The sequence below is a fragment of the Lissotriton vulgaris genome, chromosome 3_1 (assembly GCF_964263255.1).
Source record: "Lissotriton vulgaris chromosome 3_1, aLisVul1.2, whole genome shotgun sequence".
In the NCBI taxonomy this organism is placed as follows: domain Eukaryota; kingdom Metazoa; phylum Chordata; class Amphibia; order Caudata; family Salamandridae; genus Lissotriton; species Lissotriton vulgaris.
In genome coordinates, this window is record NC_141689.1 from 62,039,239 (window position 1) to 62,055,253 (window position 16,015).

The window sequence follows — 16,015 nt, forward strand, 5'->3', positions numbered from 1 at the left end:
CCTAAGCTCCATTCCCTCCACACCCTGACTCAAAGCAAAGGGGAGCATTTAATGCACCTCCAGTTATGCAACGATTTCCCCTAGTACACCCTTATCGTTCTGTCTCTCTCGCTCCACCCCACATAGGGTAATATATGCAAGGGAATGTCGGAGTGCGGAGCTGCGCCAAATTTGGCAGCACTGTGCTATGACATTTCCAAAATGCAGGGATTTGCCTTATTTACAACAATACAGCGCACCCCTGTGTTTTCCCTAGCGCTGGCTCTAAAATTAGATGCCTAGCGCCAACAATAGTGCAAGAGCGCCTGCATTGCAGGGCATGATTGTTTATTTGCAGGTAGGTGTCCCTTCCTGCACATAAACAATCCATAATGGCGTTTTGCTCTTTCTATGTTTGCTACAGAATGCAGCTCACATAGAAAAAGCAATAAATAGGAGAACTAAAAGTATTTCTCCTCGTGTCACTATTCTAACACCTGCTCTTTAAGGGCGTTAGTGTTTAGCACTGCCTCAGATTTAAAGATCTCTGTAAATCTGGGGCGGAGTCAAAAACCAGTGGGTGTTGCAGCGGAACGCCCACAGCATCACCCATTGCATGCCCTTTTCATGCAGATATCTACGTGAAAGGGTACCATATTTACAACGTGGCTTTAAGCCACAAAAAGGGGCTTAAAGTCATTTTGTAAATATGGAGCAGGGCATTTTGTTAAAAGTGACCCTTGTAAAAATGCCCTATAGGATCCCAGCAGACATTTACCATCTGCCCAGAATAGGTTGTATATTTCTGTGGTGAATTCCAAGGAATATGGAAGTTCCCCGAAATTTCACTAGATTGCCTGGGGTATGTGCAGCCAGTGAAGACGCGAACCATAGCATAATAGAAAGCAGATCCCTTTCCTATTAGTCCCCAAAAGACTTCATCTTCCATTCGAAGGTGCACATTTTAATACACGTCCTTGGATATAGCACCTATGTGAGTGGTTCCCACCTGTGGTCCGGGGACTTCTGGGGGTCCGCAAAGCATCCTAAGGGGTCCACGACTACTTAGAAAACTGAATATTAACTGATTAATAAAGTGCATATAAACAAAGAAGCTAAATGCACAATTACATTTTTTTAAACTTACTGCAAATGTAAAGTTATTCAAAATTGGAGGCTAAAAATGTAATTAGTTTCCTCAGATTGATTTGTAGGAGCAGTGCAGCTGCATCAAACAGAATATGCTATGGACGATGAGTGGCCTCAGTTGAATTTAGAAAACCTCCAACCTTTGTATTAAATTTAGATTTAGATAATTTTTTATTTATATGTGTTTGCAAATTAAACAAAATGTGTCATCATTTGTGTATTTGTTTGATGAATGTTTTGTCTCTATTTTTTTGTACTGTTTTGGGGTTCACATCATCAACAATACTTAAGCTGGGGTCCCGGGCTTCCAGTAATGATTCAGTCAGTGTCCCTGAGTTCCAGTGGTTGATAAGCGGGGGTCCCTAGAAATCACGTCATGCATCTCTAAAGTTGCTACTGTGGCATCACTAAAGAATGCACTACAACTTGCAAGTGACACAGCTCAGAAGGATGCAGAACAGCCCTTTCCAAACCGTAGACCACCACCTGCAAGAAAATCTAAGAGAAGGAAATCCATACAAATCACTGCTGACATTTGTTTGTCAGACACAACAAGAACTCACACAACAGGAATCCCTCCCCATGTCAAGACCACCACAGGGCCATGATTTAACCAACATGGCAGGTCACACCAGAACTTGCAGCCTGCCTACCTCGGTTCCTGTGGCAATTGTAGCTCCCACACATGCAAGTACAACAACAGAATAGGGCATAACTGCTACAGCAATAGCTGCAGCTGCTGTGACCCAACCAGCCCTTGCAGCACAACGCAGAATTCTATTGACAGGCACTAGAGCCCTTACATTTTCAATTATCTCAGCTTTTCTTCCACTACCATCTGCGCATAAAACCACAGAGCAATGAGGTGATTAGGAAGAAGAGGCTATATCAATGTCAGACCATAACCTGATCCATCTGTCTGGATCCCACAAGCAGAGGAAGAGGCTTAACCCCCACAGCACAACACACAGACCCTAGAACACTTTTCTATTCCTACAGGATCACTGCATTGGAACCTGGTCATGTGCACCTATTGTTCAGCTCCTGAGAGGGCATGGAGATCATTCTGGAGATGGGAAATTATCTGCATACTCTGTCCTACAACATTGGACAGTTGGTTACAGCCAGCAAAGAGAATTTAGGTCTGCTATGTGCCACTGGATCCAAATGTGCTGCTTCATGCACTCTTCCCAAAGGCAATATGATGGACTTGGTGGAACACAGACCATTTCGATGGGCCCGATGCGGTGTGATTTATGTTAATTGTTTATGTGGACTGAGATTTTTAAAGTGCTCACATGAAGCTCTCATGGTCCTGGGCTAGTTAGGAGGGAAGAGTCAGGACGTAATAAGTTAATCAAATATAAACAGTTCAACTTCTTCCTAAATTCAATATAGGAAGCATTAGTTTTAGATTCATTAGGTGATGCCATGGTTGAGACTCTAGGACAAAAATAAACCACCGCCTGAAGGTGTTTATCAAAAATAAAGATCATGAGGAAGAGAAAGATGAGAGGAGAGTAAAGAGTGATCTCGAACATGTCTAGAGATGCTGTGGCTATAAAGTCAAATAGTGACTTAAAAAATACATGAAATACTCTATAACAGATGAGGAGACCGTGGAGCTAAGCCAGAAGTTGCTAATCTCTTGCAAATGATGCACTATCAAATTTAGTTATGCATTTATTTGGTTAAAGTCTCCTTGGTGGGGGAACCCTTAGGGTTTTTAGAAGAACCCTCACCCACCAACCTATTGGTGGCATGCTTCATCATTGGGTTCCCATCCGGAAGGCCGAATGCCTACCAGGTGTTCTTCGACACCTGATTACAGCGGCACTGTTGTTTTCCCTTTTTTGTGTGTGGGGTGAATTTTGTAATTGTGGAAAGTTAAAACTACCTACAGGATACCTAGTCCTTCAATATATGGTCCCTGGGGTAGGATAAAAAAACTAAGGGTTTCCCCACCAAGGAGACTATAGCCAAATAAATGCAGAACAAAATTTGATAGTGCATCATTTCACTGAAACCAAAAAAAGGTTTTCTAGAAGCATAGCTCTATGCTCGTTCTACTTGTTTATGTACATTTCCAAGGGGCCTTCTAGCTTCCTCCTTCGACAACATTGTTTCAGTCACACCGGAAATGACCTTAGCAATGTCCTGGTGGGCGATTGGGGATGATCTATCTCAAGGTCTGTCCTTCGTCTCAGCGAAGCTGTGTATGGTATTGCAGTCAGACTCTTCTATGGAGGGATGGGGAGTTCACCTTCAGAAATTACAGGTCCAAACGTTAGTCAATCAGAGCATAGACCCAGAGTATCCATTCCCTGCAGGGCCACCATACCTCAGATTTCTTACCGCATGTTGTGTGTTAGGGAGTCTCCCTGAGCTCTGCTCAGTCACAGTGTTTCTACTCTTACCCTTTTGAACTGCAGTTAATTTCTACGTCTATCTCTTCAGCCGGGTCTGGTGCCTCAGTGGAATAATTCCTCCACTGCGGGGGCCTGTGTTTTTCCTCATGGTCACATGTTCAAATCCCGGCGGGTCCACTCAGTCTTTCATACATCTGAGGTTGATAAAATGAGTACCATTGAGTTGGGTAACACGCTTTACAAATACACATGTTATGTTATGTACAGTTCGCGAGTGAGTGTACCTTTTTGGTTTTCTTCAAAATGTCTGAGTCTTAAAAAGGGTTGTTTAGGCCCTGTAAGACTTGTGGAAGGTCCAGACTTTATTCTGAGGACCCACATAAGGCATGTCTGCAGTGTCTGTATCCAGAACATGAGCCCAGAAACTGCAAGTACTGTCATACTTTCTCCCCAAAAACCCTCAAAGACCATGAGGGAAGGCTGCTTCTCTTGCTACAAAATAGGAAGTCTGCTACGGAATCAGACTCTGAGAGTGAGGAGAAGACACATACTTCCTCCAAGAAGAGAAAGGAAGAAAGATCTTCTTTTTCCCAAAGAGATCCTAAAAAATTCAGATCTCAGAGTAAGGAAAGTAAAGAGGGCTAAAAAAGAGCAGCCTGCTCCCTCTCATGCACTTCAAAGAGTTGGCTCTGCTCCTCCACCTGTGCCGCATACTCCATTCAAAGAGGCTTCTTCAGGTAAAATCTGCCCGTCGACGAGACACTCTCTGTCTGCGACCTCGGTCTCCACCAGAGGTCCAACATGCTGGTGAAGACATTTATGAAGGGCTTCTTCAGGGTCTACCCACCGATAAGACCTCCTCCAGTTCTCTGGCAGCTGAACATTGTCTTTGTCTGGAAACATGGCGGAAGGCAGATATAACGGTTGGATACGCGGCCCTGTGATGACTATTTGCATATGGTATGCATGTTTTCGCTAAGGTCTATTCTTTTTCCTATAGTACTGTTTTGTGGTTGTCTCTTTTTCTACATTTACATTGTCTGCCTTTGATTTTTATTCTCGGTTTCGGGTAGCATGGTAGGATGGTTCTCCTTTTCCCGCTTTCTTTGTTACTTGCAAACTGCTTACTATTCTGATTCAAGCATATGAATCTATAAAAAATACAATACTGGAGAAAAAATAAGTTACTAACATGTAAACTGTGGTTCTCCAGTATTGATATCTTTTATAGATTCACATGTGGCCTGCCGTCCTCCCCTGTCAGGTTCACCAATACATACCTCTATTATTCTTCTAATTGCACTTGTGCTAGAAATCTGAGGTATGGTGGCCCTGCAGGAGATGGATACTCTGGGCCTATGCTCTAATTGGCTGAAGTTTGGATGTTCTAAAATGATGATAACTGGTTACTGAACACTATTGAATTTCAGAGGGAATTACGTTTAAAGCATAGTACTGCTGTTTTACTGTTACTAAGGGACTCCCACCATGATGACGGGGAAGATTTAAGCATGTGAATCTATAAAAGATGTCACTGTAGAACCACAATGTACAGATAAGTAACTTGTTTTTACAGTAATCAAGATGTATCTCTATTAATGCAGAGATGGTGGATCTCCTGCCTTCAGGCGTGAGGAGAGTTAGAACAGGCCTGAGTTTGCCATGTCAACACACAGGGTTAGGAAACAATTGGCAACCATCTGTAATTTGGCACCCCCTCCACCCAGGGCACAATAACCTTTGCAGATAATTGGAGCTTGCTCTCAGTATTTCCTCCCTCCCTGGGGAGGAGCAGAAAGCTGAGGCCTATCCAGGAATCGGACCATGCTCCCACCCTATCATGAACCCAACATCAGATTGGGATGTTTACACCGAACATGTCCCTGGGTGTAAATGTAAATGTAAATGTAAATGTACATGTATTTATATAGCGCAAATCGCCCACATCGCAGGCATCTATGCGCTTGCTTAGGGAACCCGTCCTGGTATTCACCTGTGAGATACCCCGGCAGGGTATCCACAAGGTGAAAGCCAGGCATCCCGCCGCGAGGGGCCGTTGTGGAGATTAAGCAAGCTACTGCCCAGAGTCGCAGAGTGTGAACCCGTGAGTCGAGTAGGCACCGTGAGTTGAGTAGGCACCGGAGCGAGAATTATCGAGTCCGTGGAATTATTGAGCCCAACCCCCGTCGGGGCGGGGAATTGAACCCTGGTCCAGAGCCGATCTCAGCTTCCGGGTCTGCCGCCTCTAACCCCTGAGCCACACTTCTCCACAGGGTGTGAAAGAAGGTGCACTAAACAATAGAGGAAGAAGTAAATAAAGAATGAGTAGGTCTGCCCACCCAGCATTGGCTTATGCCCCCACCCCAATATGGGGCCTGAAGTATTTCTCGCCCCAGTAGAGGGAAGAATGGGAGGTTCATTTTCCATTTACACCTCCCTGGGAGATCAAAACACCCGATGGAAACCAGGGTAGAAGGTAAAATTAAGGGTAGAGGAGGGAGTTCCACCCAGGCACTGGCAGTGTCCCACCCCAAAAAGGGTCCAACAGTTTTTTGCCTTCCCAGGCTTTACTTCTAATCTGAACCCTGGAGAGGGGCCAGAAGGCAAACTAGATACAAGGCAAAAAAGATCAGAAAAAGGTAGGGCTAGGAGTGGCACTCAGAGACATAGGGCCATGACCCCAGAATGGGCCCGGAAAGTCTTTTAGCTCACCCTAGAGAAGATTGCCGGATTTGCCCTCTAGTCTCCCCCTGGTGGGGGCAGATATCCAAATGGATGCTGAGGACATTAGTTAATAAAAAAGAATGGGATGATGGGATGATGTATGGCCACTTCTGGCATCAGGTCGCATCATCACCCTAAAGGCCCAACATCATTCTGTCACTCTAGTTTCTAGAGTACCCCCATCTCTTTACAAGCAAGAGAAAATTTGGATTATTTCAGGTAAAATCAGATGGAGGCCCGGCCGCGCAGCGGGCGCGCCGCCGGCGCATCGAAGGCGCGCCAAAGGCAAGCCCGTCTGCGCCCGTCTGCGACCCGAACGCGGCCAACGCCAGTTATGCTGCCGGTGGAGGTGGGGAGGTGAAGACGATACGCTGGAACCGAGAGGAACTGTAGTCCTATAGTAATGCAAGTTGTCCTGAGCTTCACCAGATAGATCCTGCTGCAACTCGAATGTCAGATAGCTGCCACTCGTGTGGGCAAGGGCTAAACGGTGTGGCAAGACTGCATAAAATGATCTATTCAGGGACATCTAGCCCACAGGGCATCTTGCCAAAGCACACTGACACTTTTCAGGCATGTCTAGCCAACTGTAGATCTCTCCCTAAACATGCTGAAGATATTTGGCTGGCCCTAATGGAGTCCTCTTGGGACACCATGTTTTTAACAGAAACCTGGCTCAATGCGGATACAGTGGCAGCTATTACCCTAGCCATCCCGTCAGGTTTCAAAATGTGTTTCACTAATAGGGAGGGCAACAAAAGACGGGGTGGGATTGCTATTATTTTCAGGGATTCATGGGAATTGGTCTCTTCTAGCCCACTCGATCTACAAGGCATCGAAGTCCTTAATTTTGGCTTTCAGATAAATCCTATGGTATCCCTAGCAGGCACCCTAATTTATAGACCACCTGTTTGTGCCGCAAAGATCTGCCACGATCTTTGTAACTATAATGTCCAAAAATCGCTAACCTATGCCAACTATATGGCCCTCTGCAATTTTAATTTTCATGTAAATGATCCCAATTGTTCTCAAGCAGCCCAGCTGATCTCTTCTCTAGCGGCTGCCAATTTATTGCAAATGGTTTCTGCTCCTACGCACAAGGCAGGCCACACTTTAGATTTAGTTTTCTCTAACAACCCCTCAATGGTTATGAAAGTTCCCCGCCCCCTGGTCTGGCCGAATCATAATCTGATTCCTTTCTCAGTGATGCCGTCTAATACCGACCAGGCCAGGGGTAAGCGGTCCATCATGAAGAGAAAGTGGAAAAGTCTGACTGCTGAAGCCTTGGGTCCTATTTTAGAGAACAATCTCCCCTCTCTTTCTTCAGACCCTAATATAGATGCCTTGGCATTAATCAATGGATCTCCTCGGCGGTGGAGATCGTCACCCCTGCAAAAATGATGTTATCTTGCAGACTTTCCCCATCGGCCCCTTCGTTCAGAAAAAATGAGCTGTAAGAGATTAGAATGCCCGTGGAGAATAAATTACTGCGACCTGGCTAAAGGAATTTACAAAAATGCCTTGAAAAAGTTACATAAGTCATTAAAAATGGTCAGGAGAAACTATATTGCTGCCTGTATTCAAAAGCGGTACAAAAGGGGGTGGTGATGGACGGAGCATCTGAATCAATCAAACACTCACACCCAGTCAAAAGATCTGGGTTTAATCCATCACCGTTCTTTAGCCCACTCTGCCACCCCAGTTCAGCCATGGCCATATGCAAATCAGTCTGACCCTGTGCCTCATGGGAACAGTCCAGCCCGAACTGCCAAGCCATGTCTTCCCTGGACCGGAAACAAGCTTCCGAGGACCGGTTTCTGGCATTCCAGCCGTCTTCAGCCCGGCTTGCTTGAATCCAGTGGCAAAGTGAGCAAGGGACTCACGTCTGAGCATACCCTGCCACACTTATGGCGGCCAAAAGCGGTACAAAAGGGGGTGGTGATGGACGGAGCATCTGAATCAATCAAACACTCACACCCAGTCAAAAGATCTGGGTTTAATCCATCACCGTTCTTTAGCCCACTCAGCCACCCCAGTTCAGCCATGGCCATATGCAAATCAGTCTGACCCTGTGCCTCATGGGAACAGTCCAGCCCGAACTGCCAAGCCATGTCTTCCCTGGACCGGAACAAGCTTCCGAGGACCGGTTTCTGGCATTCCAGCCGTCTTCAGCCGCCGTTCTTTAGCCCACCAAACTAAGCTTGTTTCCGGTCCAGGGAAGGCATGGCTTGGCAGTTCGGGCTGGACTGGAGGCACAGGGTCAGACTGATTTGCATATGGCCATGTCTGAACTGGGGTGGTGTGGAGTGCAAAAAAACGATGGATTTAGGGCCAGATCTCTGTACTGGGGTGAATGTATGACATTGTTCTGCATTCTGTCCATCAACTGTGGTTTTTGCCTGTATTCAAAAGGCAGATCATTTCAGTAAAGATGTGTTTAAGATAGTTCAGACCTTCTTCAAGCCTAAAGCAATAGAGACTGAAGTGAAACCTTCACCAACTCTGTGCGCAGACATTTCTAGTTTTCTTTTAAATAAGATTCTAAAGGTCTATGACTCATTTTCAGTACCTAAGGCAACAGAGAAACCGGACTCTCCTTTGAGAGGGGTGGAGGTTCCTCTGTTTTCTAACTTTCTACCAATCTGGATGCATCGTTAGAAATTCAATAATGTAGATCAGGGGTCCCAGATGATCCTTTCTCCCTAAACTTTGGAAAATAATATCCCATTCCCTTACCAATACACTCACCCATCTCTGGAACACATCCCTTGATACTGGTGTCTTTCCTGACAATTGGAGGACTGCTACCCTCCTCCCCTTGAGAAAGAAAGCTACCAGAGATCCAGGAGACCTTAACAATCTCAGGCCAATCTCTCTACTGCTCGCACCAGGTGAAATGCTGGAGAAGTTGGTCCAGAGACAACTGATCAACTTCATTGAGTGTAATGCCATTCTGCATGAAACACAATCTGGTTTCCGGTCAGGCTCTAGCACGAGACTGCCCTCCTTGAGGTGGCAGAGTCTGTGAGATGGGCATTAGATTCAGGGGCATCAGCATTGCTGATGCTCCTGGATCTGTGCGCAGCATTTGACACTGTCGCTCACGCTAGGCTGGTTCAGAGATTAAAAGATATAGGCCTAGAGGGGAAGGTGCTGACCTGGTTGCAATCTTACCTTAGCGGCCGCTGGCAAAGAGTCGCTCTACGCCCATTTTCATCGAAACCTAAACATCTCTGGTGTGGCGTCCATCAGGGCTCTGCGCTGAGCCCTCTACTTTTTAATGTGTACCTAGCGCCTCTCTTCTCCTTGATTGCCAACTGAGGTGTTAAGGCAATCTCTTACGCTGATGACACCCAGGTGGTTTTCTCGTACCAGGAGCAGATGGTAGAGACTTTCAAGAATTTTAAAGGATGTCTGCGTGATATCGCCCTCTGGATGAACACAAATAAATTAAAACTTAATGCGGGAAAAACCTAGGTGATCTTTTTTTGGAAAGTGCCCAATGCCTGCGCCAGACTTGTGGTGGCCTTTAGAAATTGGTCCTCCACCTTCCCCCTATTCTAGCATCAAAAATCTGAGAGTGAGATGGGAAGCCGACCTCTCTTTCTCGGCCCAAATTCAACATGTCTACGCCAGTTGTTTTAGCAAACTAAAAACCCTTTGTAAAGTCTTGCACTTGCTACCAGAAGATTGCCGTAAATCTGTAGTCCATGCCACAGTGACATCCAGGCTGGACTACGCAAGCAGCTTATATCTTGGCCTACCTAATTATGCGATTAGACGATTGCAGATGGTGCAGAATTCAGCTGCGAGGCTGATCAGACTCATCCCCTTTAGGCATCATGTCTCTCCGCACCTGCAAGATCTGCACTGGCTTCCAATAGCAAAAAGAATACAATTAAAAGCTCTTACTTTGGCCTACTGCGCACTGAAGAGAAAGTGCCCCAGCTATCTCAAACTAAGACTTTGCTGCTACAAGCAGGTTCGGTCTTTGCGTTCAAACACTCAGAACCTGCTTTATGTCCCCCGCTTCGTGAAAGCCCGGCTGGGCGGTAGAGCATACTCTGCTAGAACAGCAAAAATGTGGAAGGCCTTGCCGATGTTCCTCCGTCACGTAAATACAGAGTCCTGCTTTAGAAAATCACTAAAGACATGGCTTTTTAAAAACAATTAGGTATGCCCCTGTTTTTTTCTGATACCATTCTGCATGTGCTGCTTGCTGTTTGAACGCCGGGACACCTTTGTTGTTGAGGTAGCGGTTCGCGCTTTATAAAACTTCAGTATTATTATTATTATTATTATAGTTTTGACAAATAGGTGGCAGAGAGCAGGTAAATCCCAATTTCTCTCACTTGCCATGGTAAATGGCTTCACTATTTGAGCTCTGCATCAGCCAGCAACCAGGGAGCCACACTAAACCCATTTTCAGAAAACAATTCAGGGGTTCAGAGTGGGGTGATATGCATGGAGCCCACTACATTTTCTTACCTAGAATGACCAGCATACCTCATTCTTTGTCTAAAATTACTAATTTCCTCACATTTCTGTGAGAGAACATTACGGAATCTGCCTTGATCCACAAAATTCCTACATCCAGCACGTCCACATATATACTATGCAAACGTGTGCGGTTGGGTGGCTGGGCAATTTTTTATGTGAGAAAACAGAATAATGAATCAATTGTTAATATCAGTTGAATTGTTCTCCAGTTTTGGCTTCAAAATTAAGGCAGTGCGCAAGAAAGAGCACTTTTTATAAAATGCTCTCTGAATCTCAAAATAGTGTCTTGACCTCAGTATCCACTGCATAGGTTTTCTTCTTACCCACTGCATGCATGGCCAGTAAACAATAACAAATCATTCTAAGCTGCAGTTCAGTGATTGTCCCATATGTTTCTCAGCAACAAACAACCTATATATCCCTGTGCACAGAACAGTCTGACAGAAGTGACAGTGTATTGCTTTTATAAATCAGACATCAGGGCAAAGAAATACAGCTATTTCAACTCTTTCCTACTTTTAATTCAACAATTAGTCGCTTTGGAAAAACTGTTAGCGACCTACACAAATGACCATTGTGAAATTCTGAATTTTGTCTAGTTTTCAAACATGTATAGCTTTCTGTGTTCATCCATGAGCTTCACTCCTGTGTACATCATAAACTGCATGTAGGTTGAAACCACAATAAATAGGAAAAAAATGATTATCACTAAAAAAAAGGAAAAACTGTGGTTCAAATCATTTGTTTTACAACTTTGCTTGTTCCTGAAAGCTGGGAGGATGGTGATGTTAATGGAAAATATAGGTTCTTGCACAGCACTTCAAAAAATAAAACCACAAAATGTTGTTACATTTAGACTATTTTCTCAGTTCCCTCTAGGAGACAAACCCTGGGTACCTTTAGGTTCTGCAAAATGTGTGAAACTAAGGATGTAAATTTGGCCTGGATCCTTTTGTGGAAAACAGTTATGGGGCCAGATGTAGGAAGCCTAATTCCGGTCGGTAACGGCCAAAATTACAGAATTTCGGCCATTACCGACCGGAATTAGGCTTTTCAGATGTAGGTGGCCAAATAGTAGGATTCGGTAATTTACCAAATCGGTAATTAAGGAATCTGTAAATTAGCATACCGATTCGGTAAATTACCGAATGCTTAATGTAGAGAGCACTCAAGTGAGTGCTTTTTACATTTAGGGATTCGTTATTTACCACCAACTATTAGTTGGTGGTAAATAACGAATACCTTTGAAAATGCAAATCTGTGCATTTCCAGCAGTGCCATGTGGCAGACATTCATGCTCTTAGGGCATGTATGTGTGCCACATGTGCACACAAACACTTTTCAGGGGTGCAACAGGGTGTCAATGTGACACCCTGCCACCATTGAATGTTTCTCTATTTTACCGAATCAGTATTTACCGATTCGGTAATTCACATTCATTCCTATGGGCCTCCAGTGACCTCATCCAGCAGCCTCTCCAGCCAAAAACAAATGCACCATAGCCGCCCTGATAATCACTGTGGCGTGGTTAGAAAATGTAGCTCCATATGAAGCGTAAGTTTTGTTTACACATTTAGTGGGGTTGTTTTAGGGGGTCCAACGCTGATGCCAGGGATTAGGTTAAATTAAAGATTGTGTGAAAGTCAGGTATTGTAGTTTTAACAAAGTTAGAATTCGTGTTTGTATGGCATGAGCACGGGAATGGTGGTGTGTGATTGGGGGTGGGCTCTGGGTATTTTTTTTGTGGGTTAGTCTTCGTTGTATTATGTGGGGTATTTGGTAAGTGCTTTGTTGTTCGTAGAGGATGTGAGAAGAAAACACTGCTCAATAACATTGTGAAATGGTGCTTATTACATGACACGTGTTGTTCAATCTGTTTTTTTCGTGCATGGATGCTTTGTCAATCACATTTGTTGGTTTTTGGGGTGTTATATTGGGCAAGACAGTTGGTGCCAACTCCTTCTTGTGGGCTTGGCTACAATGCACTGTTTGCCACTGCTCCAGACAATGTTTCTGCGTGCCATCTGCACTCACACACATTTACCACTCAAAATATCTTCTTGGGAAAACCACATAGGGAAAAGGTGTTACTACACAGAGCGAAAATAACCTACTGAAGCTTGCAAAAACTCTCTGAAAAACGTGTCATTGTGGAGGCCTCCTGGTCTTGTCGATAAATCAAATGGATCTGAATGTCCTCATGAGCTTTGGGTGTAAATGTGGCTGCTTTGGACCTAACCATAAAGCCATGGTTTATGGAATGATGATACTCCTAATGCAAATTCCTGCTTCCTCCTAAAACTAATGAAGTATCTGTCATTCCTATAAGAATTTATCTTTTAAAGATCATAGAGGGACCAGGAATTAAGATGTGTCTTTTCTCTTGCACCCTAGAAACCCTCCTGTTCACTATTGACAAAGCCAACAACTGCAGGATTGGCTTGCCTCCAGCAAATGTTCAAGACAACTACACAGCAAGATCCATGTCCTTGGGCCGGCTGGACAATGCCAGCCACGTCTTTTTCAACCCAAAAGGAGACATGTTTGTTGTACGGGGGACGGATCTGTACAAAGGACCCACCCCTTCGTCCCCCTGGAAGGACTGGTTCGCGAGTGCGACATGTGTAGGGAGGGTGAACTGGGACCAGTTCAAGTTCCTTTATTTCAGTCGCTCCGGGAAGTTGTTTGCTGTGACCAAGGCGGGTGCATGGTACAGAGGCCCAGAACCATACAATGAGCATGTGCCCTGGCTCTACAAGCAAGCTACTAAGATAGGCGGCAGCGACTGGCAGCACTTTCTGGCACTGTTTTTTGACCCTGAAAATATAATGCACGGGGTTATAGAAGATAAGCTGGTGAAAGGCCACCCTTTCTCGACAACAGATGGAGCTTGGTACGCCAAGAGCATTGTAATTGGACAAGGGCTGTGGAATTCACTGACCTACTTCATCAATTTCAGTCATAACGGCGACCTGTGGTGTGTCCAGCATGGGGACGGAGTCGTCTTAACAGCACCACCGCCCACCAGCAAGTCGGATGCTTGGTTGTCGAGAGCCAGGACCATGGGCCGCAACTACACTATCTATAAGTGCCTGGCATTCACCCATGATAAGACCATCAAGAAGATAAAGAGCGTTGAATTCCTGGTTGACATTGGCAAGATTCTCGCCATGGAGCCCTACTTTGTGAGCGAGAAAGTCTACGACAACAAGGGCAGCTCCACTCCACTGAAATCCACCTTTGAGTAAGTAGCTCACTTCACCTGTCAGTATCATTGGCCATCAAAGTGGCATCCATCTGCAAAAGATTGCTGCTTTCTTCTGCAGATGGTCCAATGTTGTCACACAGCAGCTCTTCTAGCTCTCCCCACAAGCAGCCCTAAGATCACTCCCACTGTACCTTATGGCCGACTCACCACCTTCTATTGTCCTACACACTCGCAAGTCTCAGGTCTAAAGCCTGAGCTCCATAGGGCTGATCCTTTGCACCCACATACTTCACCTTCCAATTCCTTCATTTTGCAGCACAGCCATGGCGCTCTGTAGTGAGGGATTTGAACATCATATATGTTAAACATCACATAATCTTCCTTTAATCCTCTCCTTTACCCTTAAAGTTCTTAGCTGTTTGAATTATTAATTTGCATATGAATAGCTAGTTTTCTGCACCTGCTGGGTAGATTCATACACAAATTTCACATTGCTTATACTGTTTCAGAATTGTAGGCATCCTACAGCAATTAAGTTAGAAGCATTACCATGTTCAACCCCCTTTACCCTACACCACTCTATTGGGGTTGTTTTTGCTTTAAATTTCTTGACCCACCCCCTGTGCTTATTTCTCTTCAGAAGGTGCATGGTACCTCATACATATATAGATCTTGACCAAGGTTGATCAACAATATATCTGGAGATCTACAGGGCGGTAATGGAGTAGGGAGAAGATATGTCAGTGTCTCTGATTAAGGGCACCCAAGACATTTTTAAAGAGGGGCATCTGTTTGAATGGAGATATTCCAGGCCTCTGGGTACACTACCTGCAGATATTGTGCATGAAATGATATGTGCTGAACTGATGAAGTGTGATCCTATTTCCAGCATCTCAAGAATGTCTTTGGAAACAACAGGTAAACTTTCGCAGTGGGTAAAGGTCCAAGCCTACCCCACTGAGGTAGTCCAGTGGGACAAGGTTTGACTACCCACTCACCCCTGAATCCCTATATTGCACATTGAGCCTAGATGCCTCTGCTCCAACTCAAGGTCCCCCCGCCCCCACTCCCACTGCACAGACGACTTGCAGGAGGACAGATACCACTGTAGCCAGGTCCATTCCCTCCAAGTGCTCTCTTGCCATCGCGTCCTCTGGTCCAATCACTTCAACCTGGCAAACGCGCGAACATCGTGGTTAGGTCCAGCCCCAGTTGCAAATACCCTTACAGTTGTATTGACTTAGATAGACACTGCAACAAACTCATCTATGTCCCCCCTTCATTGAAAGTCCTTTTGAAGGCTTAGAGCCTGAATCAGAGTTTGGCTAGTAGGTTACTCTGTCACAAAAATAGGGACTATTCTGCCCACCTTATTACAAGTGACGTCCAAGAGCTGGGTTTGGTCGGGGGAAAGATGGCGGCCGGCTGTTGAGACCGGTCGGGAGCTCCGTGCCTGAGCTCCGCGTGCAGTTATACCTGATGAGGATGCTCGTGAATATGCTGAATTAGGAGCGATTCTATTTCTTTCATCATGGCATACTAAATATGAGTGCCAGACCTACTCTTTAGCTCTTTAAAAGTTCAGTTTAGTGGAGGTGCTGGTAGACGCTGTTAGACGCGGAAGACGCCGTTTTCCTACCTGCCGGGTGATTCTTTTTTGCCCATGTTGATTCCGCTCAGCGCTAGCGTTCAAGATCCTCCCCCAGCCCCCGCTGGTGTGTCAGAGAATACCGGGAAACGGAAACTGCCCATCGGTGACTCGGAGCTCGATTCAGAACCCTTCACGAACTCAGACGCTGGAAAGTGGGAGGCTGCCCTGCGTGCACGGCGGAGCAGCAGGAAAGTAATAAGCCGATTTTCATTCAGTGTCAGAGGTAAGGCGGGGGCAGTAGAAGCGTTTAGAACCCGGACACACTTCTCAGGGGAGTCCTTTAGTTCTGAGGTCCAGGTAAATAATAGGAGAATCACGAAGATATACCAGTCTCAGCCTCAATCCAGTAGCACTCTCCCAGTAACTGACACACCAATTTCGGGGAATTTATTTAAACTAAGCAGCCCTGACTACCTGCCTCAGCTGATTTATCTG

At 45.3% G+C, this 16,015-nt stretch overlaps 1 protein-coding gene across 1 annotated transcript in view; it reads left to right on the top strand.

Annotated features, from left to right (window-relative positions):
• LOC147725954 (uncharacterized) overlaps positions 1-16,015 on the top strand; it is a 62,586-nt gene that overhangs the window by 19,852 nt on the left and 26,719 nt on the right. The window contains exon 2 of the mRNA XM_086960079.1: positions 13,116-13,965. Within this exon, the coding sequence (XP_086816205.1) occupies positions 13,116-13,965 (850 nt within the window). The remainder of the gene's footprint in view (positions 1-13,115; positions 13,966-16,015) is intronic.